At 40.6% G+C, this 7,972-nt stretch overlaps 1 protein-coding gene and 1 pseudogene across 1 annotated transcript; both read left to right on the top strand.

Moving 5' to 3' along the window:
* The window catches only part of LOC138032041 (NPC intracellular cholesterol transporter 1-like), a 7,885-nt pseudogene extending 7,127 nt beyond the window's left edge, over positions 1 to 758 (top strand).
* Positions 759 to 5,292: 4,534 nt separating this feature from the next.
* LOC138032040 (uncharacterized) lies at positions 5,293 to 5,921 on the top strand. Its single transcript, XM_068879622.1, has 2 exons — positions 5,293 to 5,611; positions 5,764 to 5,921. Exons 1-2 carry the CDS (start codon positions 5,293 to 5,295, stop codon positions 5,919 to 5,921), a joined length of 477 nt encoding a protein of 158 aa, XP_068735723.1.
* The last annotated feature ends 2,051 nt before the right edge of the window (positions 5,922 to 7,972 follow it).

Below are 7,972 nucleotides of genomic sequence, written 5' to 3'. Positions count from 1 at the left end.
ATGAAAACTAATTTTCATAAGAAAAATTTCGCACTTAGACTCGCTTTGAAGAGGAGGCAGACATGAACTGGGAAATGGCCTATTAAAAATCTCTTACCGATTCTTTTTTAGCTCTCCATTTTCATATGATGGCTACATGAACCTTCCTTGCCGTAGTGCCTATGGAAAACCAGTGATGCCAGACATTGTTCTCAGAGGATTCAACGGCACTAACTATAAAGACGCATCAACGTTAATCATCACCTTTGTCGTCAACAATTTCAAAGATCAAACCAGACTTGAAAAAGCATTAGCGTGGGAGCAGGCCTTTGTAAATTTCATGCGAGACTATGTAAATAACCCTGAGAACGAAAACCTAACCATCAGCTACAGCGCCGCCGAACGATCCTTACAGGATACAATGGAACGCCACGGAGAGAGCAACACCGATATTGATATCAGGGTTTAGAATCGAGGTCGATCGCTTTGATACCTTAATTAAGGCTCTTGAAAGCGCACGTGAACCAAGTACAAGAGACTTTATATTTACGGCGCTACGATTACGTCGTCAACTAGGATGCCACTAGGGCATTATAATGTAAACGATATACATATATATATATATATATATATATATATATAGGTACAATCGCTGTGCACGTGCTTTTTAAACTTTTGCTTTTTGACAGGTGCAATCACTTGACTTGATGTCACAAGCTTTTTTTGAAACAATATTGACATTTTGATGAGATCCGAATAAATCCTTAAAAAACAAGTTACATAGTTACGAGACAAATTTCGTGGCAACGAAAACTCTTTTCTTCTCTTTATGACACGTTTTTGTACCCAAAAACTACAACCATGCACGGATTGAGTGTTCTCCAATGTGCACCAAAACAGTTTGTGTACTATACGACCAAATTGGAGAACACGTCATTTTGGTCGTATGGTACACAAACTGTTTCGGTGCACATCGGAGAACACTCATTCCGTGCATGGTTATTGATTTAATAAATGTAACTTTAGGTAACCAGTCTCCTTTAGCTCCATAATAGATCTTTCGGCTCCTGTTCGAACCTTCTTTTTTCCCGTTTTTGCTCCAGTCATCACTGCAGAGATTTAGGGTCGCGTTTACGGCAAACGTCATCCTGAAATTTGCGTTTTAGCAAAATTCAAAGAACTCTTCTGTTGCAGCTCATTTTTAGTGCCCGTTGTCTAGGGATAACTTCCAAACAAAAGAGGCATGCTAGAAAAAGATAAATTTTATGCCTTTTATGCCAAACCGCAGCCCGTCATTGACGCGCCACGAAAAGACGATGTACACATTTCCTCAAGAGAGGTGCACCAAACGACCCGGGTTGTGTTTAAAATTTGTCTGCTAGTTTCCAGGGCTTTTTCTGTCCAAGTGAGGGAAAAGTCCTGGGATCAAGGTTTAATGTGGACGCTTCTAGCCAATCTCGTACCCAGAGTTTTTCTGCGCACGCTTGGATTTACGAAAGTTCGTTCGTTCGTTACCCTACCGCTGGTCAAGGGAACGACGACTCTGGAAACGAGATTGGCTTGTAGCTGCCCTCAAAAAAATATTTAGCCGCGTTCTAGGGGAACTACAGGACTGTAGAAATTTCTGTAAGTGGCTTTTTTACCCCGTCCGAAAGTTCTAACCGACTTACATTACAAAGTCGTTTTTTTTTTGCCGAAAATTTCAGGGGACATATGCTTAATTAAAATACGATTGTCAACCAAACGTTTGCGAAAATGATAAAGTTATAATAATAATTTTATGCTATTTCCAATATCACCGTTGACGCTTATTCAGCACAGATAAATTCTCGTGTTCTTCAAAGTGGTTTCGTACTCTTCAGACTCTTCACTACTTTTCTGCAATTTCTAGGAAATCTGTTCAGAAAAATGCCCAAAATCGTAGTGCGCCTTGAGAGTCTCCCCACCTTCCTTCCGAACAGATATGCAACAAAATTACTAGTTGGATGCCCCTGATTGTCTAGGGTGCCGACATTCATCTTCCTCTTTTCCTGCTGGCAAGCTTGGGATCAGGTTTGTCAGTTCAAAGGTCGAAGATCGACTGTTTCTCGCAGTCTAATTAACGCAGAACATGACTGACCTTGAGAGTTCTCAAGGGCGTTCTCGCCCACTCGAATGCTTTCGTATAAAAATAATAATAATAATAATAATAATAATAATAATAATAATAATAATCAGGCTTACACTAATTTGCGAAACGAAATAAAATTGAACATGTGCAATACGCCTTAATTTGTCAGCAATTCCCATTTTTTCGCAGCACCCATTCCCGTGGCTTCAATCAATCATCACTGTGGCAAACCTTTGATCCGTTTCGCAAAATAGTAATGAGAGCAAAACTATCACTTTTGCGGAACAAACTGTTTTTGGCGTATTATATTTGAGGTGATTTACGCTCGCGCACGCCTCATTTCGTAAAACAGTAATGTGACCAAAATGGTTTGAAGTAATTTTCAGCCACACACGATCCGTTTCCTTTATATTCACAGAACAACCAAGATTTGATGATATTTTTACCCTTTTTACAATTTTTTTGGGATGAAAGGAAAACATAGAAAATAATATATTTTTCTGAAATTGCATTAACGATCTCATCTACGAATCATGATCCTTCTGAGTTCAAATGGATATTCAGTCTGCCAGCAACTATAACAACAACGTCTTTTATTTCATTTAAGTTCTTTTCAATAACAAGAACATAAACCCATTGCTGTAATTAATTCATTTTAGAGCGAGTTTCAGTTGAGTGTCGTAAAACCAAAACCAAAGTAATTACTTTGGCCAATCAAAATGGACGGAGACAATCCAGTAAACCAATCAAAACTCGAAGTAGTTACACGAAGCCGATACAAGGCGCGGGAAAATGTGCACACGCGAGCCACAATTTGTTTTGGTTTCACTTCTGATTGGTTATAAAAGTGGCACGAGTAATGCAAAATGCAAAACCAAAGCAATTCGCCAATTACTTTCGACTCTCAATTGAAAACCGCTCTATTGCCTCCGCAGGGTTTTGGCAAGTGACAGAGTGAGATCTGGGCACGAGATTACCCGTGGGGGCTACCTTAGAAGCTCCCGCGTAAAAAAAGGAAAAATATGTAAATTAATATGTAAATTGGGAGATATTGTGTTGGGGAAAGCAATCAATCGGTATTTCTCAACAGGGCGCGCAAGGTAGTATCGGTACTGTTCACCGAGTTCGCGAGGTGTTCTGGGTAACTTGAGTCACGAGGCAGATAGTCACAAGGTATGGAGGTATATTTATGACAAAATTCAATGATCATTATTTGAAATAAAATCGTCCAAATCATGTATGCATCAATCCAAAGCTGAATGGCAACAAGCCGATTCTGCAAATGGACACATGCCCAGAATGCCGCTACACATCCGGATACTTTTTACGTGCGCCGGCGCTAGAATTTAAAATTGATTAGAGAAAAGTGCGCGTGACAACAAAGAATACGGCCAACAAGCGGCCACCAGCGCGTACGTTTTTCTGTTTCACCTGGCCAAGTACCAGCATATGGAATTTGTAGAGGAGGGATCAATAAATGATGCTGATCAAAAATTTGTTTTTTAAGTTCTCTACAAGTATTATCAAATTTGCTCCGAAAATCGACTATTTTGGGAGCTTTGTGGTATGGAAGCTGTTCTTTAAGCGGAATATTCCGACGAGCTGATCGGTTAAGTTTACGGCCAGCATATGGAAAAGTTACTGAAAACACATGCTAGGGAAGTTGGGGAAAGTGTAGACAAGTTATCATATAAAGGACTCAAATAAGAAATTTGTAAAACGGAAATAAACAGTCATTTCATATCGAAAGGGGCTTGAAAATGTTTCGCACTTAGCAATGGGCTTTGTGAATGTCGCTTATCTCAGTCTGCATTGGTTATGAACTTTTATTATATTTGGTGGCTTCTAACGAAGCCGTTTATAAAATCGCCGCTTCGAGTTCACTACATACTTCCGGTGAACCAACGCTTCGTGAATTTTACTTGAACTTTCTCCACTGGACGGGATGCCGTTTTGCGCCCTTATTCGTCAAGAAAGGCAAGGGACTTGCCTAGAAATAACTTGATGCTGACAGGAGTGTCCACGCGACAACCACCGCCTGCTACTGAAAGCATTCGAGTGGGCGAGAACGCCCTTGAGCACTCTCAAGGTCATGTTCTGCGTTAATTAGACTGCGAGAAACAGTCGATCTTCGACCTTTGAACTGACAAACCTGATCCCAAGCTTGCCAGCAAGTACCGATGGAAAGAACCACATGGATCAAAAAGATGATGACGAAATGTTGCCTTCTAGCTAGTCATTGAATGTTCCTGTTCCTGTTTTACTATCATATTTTCAAGGCATTTTCATTTTCCAAAATTGTGTAAATTGCTTTTCAATTGATAGCGTATCAAAAAAACGTTGATGGAAATTGAAGTAATTAATGCTGTTTGTTGTTGCCCATCCTTTCCTTGCATCTTTCACTTTCATTTACCTGCCAAATTACATGGAAAATAATATGTAGACATCACAATGTGCCGCACATATCAATTGGAAACACCTCAACTGCCAACTATATTATCTTAGGCGGGGCGAGAGTGGCGTGAAGATCAAGTAAAGGATCATAGGAAAAAGATCTCTATTGCTAAAGCAGAGTTGGGCGACTCAAGGATAATAAGAAGATTGCTAAGAAGGGAAAAAAGAATAGGAAATTGTTGTTGGAAGAGTGTAAGCGGATCTCTGCTGAAAGCTTGGTGAGTTACATTGAAAAGAAGAAAACAGCGCTTAGAAAGTTGAAGAGAGCCGTAATCAGGAAAAAGAAGGTCGAAGAAGCAAGATGTGTAAACAGTCAATTTAAAACGGATCCAGGAAAAGTGTACGCAAGTTTCAACAACTGAAGGTAATAGAGAGTGATAAGACCAATGAAAGGCCAAATTCAAGAACAGTGTAGACAATGAGGAGAATAGCAGGTCATTATTTGAGAACATTGGCCAAGCTTGTGCTTACTGGGAAGAGCTTTGGACGAAGGAAGGAACGGGAGACGAAAAGGCGGGGTGGCTCAACGACATTCGATCTGCCATTAATGGCCGAGGAAGTCAATACAAACGAAACGGAGTGGGTGTTGGAGACCAGCCAAGCAGTAGGCGAGCTCAAGAAAAAGAAAAAGTGGAGTGCTCCCGAGCCAGATAAAATCGCCAACTTTTGATGGAACATGTGAATGCTGTGCACGACGGTGTGGTAAAGGCCTTTAGATCTATAGGCACGCGCATTGATGCATATCCATTATGGTTTGCAAAAGGAAAGACGACCTTGATTCCAAAGCCGGGAACACAATCTATAAATGGTTCACATCGTGCCTACTGCAACCGATGGATCAACACCTGCGGGGTTATGGCCTAATGGAAGAACAACAAAGGGGTGCCAAGTCTGGCTGCTGTGGTACTGTAGATAATCTCCTAATTGATCAAATGGTTACTAAAGATTGCCATAGAAACAAGAGAAATCTAAGTATGGCATGGGTGGATGTAAAAAAAGCCTATGACAGTGTCGATTATGGATGGTTGGTGGAGATGATGCATATGCACAAGTTTCCCAGATGGTTATGTAAAGCAATACACAACTTGTGTGCTAGAATACGAGGATAGTGGCTAAAACAGCTCAAGGATTTGAGAAGTCATGCTCGATTCGCTTTAATAGAGGGCTACCCCAGGGTGATAGTCTTTGTCCACGGTTGTTTACGTTGTGTATCAACCCAGTTGCGTGGAAACTCAAAGCGACAGAGGGATATCGCCTTTCTAAGCCCAATAACATGTTGTATATCGATGATTTGAAAGTATTTGCAGCTTCTGAGAGTAAACCTGGCAGTGTCCTAAAGCGAATAAGATCAGCGATGAGTGATATTGGATTGGAATAGAATTCCAAGAAGTGTGCTGTCATCCACGTTAAAAGAGAAGAATGTCTGAATAGCGAAGGAATGAAGCTAGATGAGTCATCATTGATAGCGTCCCTTAATGATGGCGAGGAGTACAAGTTTCTAGGGGTATTGGAGAGCCTTATGCAAGAAGAACAATTGGCTTTAGACATTGCATCCAAGTCTTATCTACAAAGACTGGCAGTAATATGGCCAAGTCCATTGTTAGATTATAATAAAGTCATAGCATCAAATCAACAATATGCCTTTCCTGTGATGGGATATCTGATGTGGACTTTAAAGTGGCCGATAAATGCTTTGAAGAGCATTGACAGACAAGTGCGGCAAATCATTGTTGATAGTGGTGGGAAGCATCCTGCTGGTTCCACGGCTCTGCTGTATTTGTCAAGGGGCAAAGGAGGAAGAGGTATGCGGCCGGTAGAGCAAGAATATAAGAACATAAAGATCAAGGCGGCCTTAAAGTTATATAATAACCCAGACCCAAGCATCCAACTCGTCAAACAATTTGAGGAACAATCAGTTGAGCTTAGTTGCCAGTCTATCCTTAAAGATTCTGTCATGCAGGTTTGCTACAGAGATAGGTCTCACCCTTTCTCTAGACAGTTCTGTTGCACGATGTTACTCAGAAAGTGGAGAGGAGATCCCTGAGAAAAAAATCAAGACAGTTATCAGGGAAGCATGCGAAGACAAGTTCATGGACACTATGAAGGGATGAAAAATGGCAAGGGAAGCTACTGAGTGCAAGATAGGAGGATCAAGAACTAAAAGTTAAGAGTTGTTTTGCTAGGCTTAAAGAGTGGCCAGATTGTCCAATGCATACAGTAGCGGGAATGTTTGAGTTGTATGAACAGTTCTTGCCCACCAAGATCTACTCTAAACACAAGACTCGTGTTACCCCAGAAGGTAATGTGATGTGCAGATTATGTAAACGAGCACCGGAGACAATGGCAAATGTGTTAGCGGGCTGCCAAGTACTTGCTCAAAATAAATACTAGAGAGGCATAACGCTGCTCTAAAAGTTCTATTCTATGAGATGTTGCATGACCTAAAGTTACTCAAATATGAATAACTACAGGAGCTAATAGCTTCAAGAAATTACAATTCCAGCTAAAATACACAGCATATACAGATACTTACTAAATACATAATATTTAAAAATATATTCATTAAAAAGAAAAGCCGCTGTAAAAATGCGGCCCTGGATTCTCTTTTAAAACCAGTAAACTCATTGGTACGGATAAAATCAGGTAGCGTATTCCGCAACTTAGCTAATACGTAAGAAAAAAGAAAAATAAGACCATAACTGGTTGTTCCAGGTTTATTAAAGGACAGACTGTAATTTCCGCGAAGATCATGCATAGGAAGGGGACGGGAGAGAAAATGTATGCGAATTTGCTATGATCAAAACCTGTTCAAAAATCCAAAATCTAAATTAACAGCACACACCAGGCCTACTTCTCAGTATCTGGCTAGAAATAATTTCCTCTGGCCGCGCTTCAGCCATTCCATGAGGGCCGGTCTCGTGCTTCTTAAGTTGCCTCGCTCATGCCCAAAAAGAATTCTGGGTAATTCTGCCATTCCATGACAAGGGAAGACTCCCGATTCTCATTTCATAGTTTTATTCATAAGTGTCGGGCCACCCAGTCCTACCAGCAAAATACCGCATCGATTGAAGTTTTTAGCTTTCAAAACTTGCCCAAATTGTATCGGTAGGTCCTAGAATTCGTCCACAGAAAGGCCAGAGAGACAACTTCACTCGTGAACCGCCATGTTTACAACAGAGCATTTTAGGCGTCCAAGTCTGCATGAAACCATCTCTCACCTCTGTTTGAGACAAGACCAGACACGCATGGTTCTTGCGTTACGTTTATGCCTATAAAATCAACTGAAATGTCAATTGCTGGTTAAAAAAACAATAGAAAAACCAGCATGTTAATTTTTTTTTGGTAGGCTAGGTATCGAAGAGAAAGAACATTTTCGAATGCGCTAACAAAAAGTTTGAACAAGAGAAAAAAACGCAGTACCTCCAGACA

The sequence above is a fragment of the Montipora capricornis genome, chromosome 14 (assembly GCF_036669925.1).
Source record: "Montipora capricornis isolate CH-2021 chromosome 14, ASM3666992v2, whole genome shotgun sequence".
Classification (NCBI taxonomy): Eukaryota; Metazoa; Cnidaria; class Anthozoa; order Scleractinia; family Acroporidae; genus Montipora; species Montipora capricornis.
This window is presented reverse-complemented; position numbering and strand designations above follow the sequence as displayed.

Excerpts from the sequence above, each read along its gene's own strand:
- LOC138032040 (XM_068879622.1), top strand. The coding sequence starts at position 5,293 with ATGGTTTGCAAAAGGAAAGACGACCTTGATTCCAAAGCCGGGAACACA. Across the intron at positions 5,612-5,763 it reads CAAGTTTCCCAGATGGTTAT|TTGCGTGGAAACTCAAAGCG; the intron begins GTAAAGCAATAC and ends GTATCAACCCAG.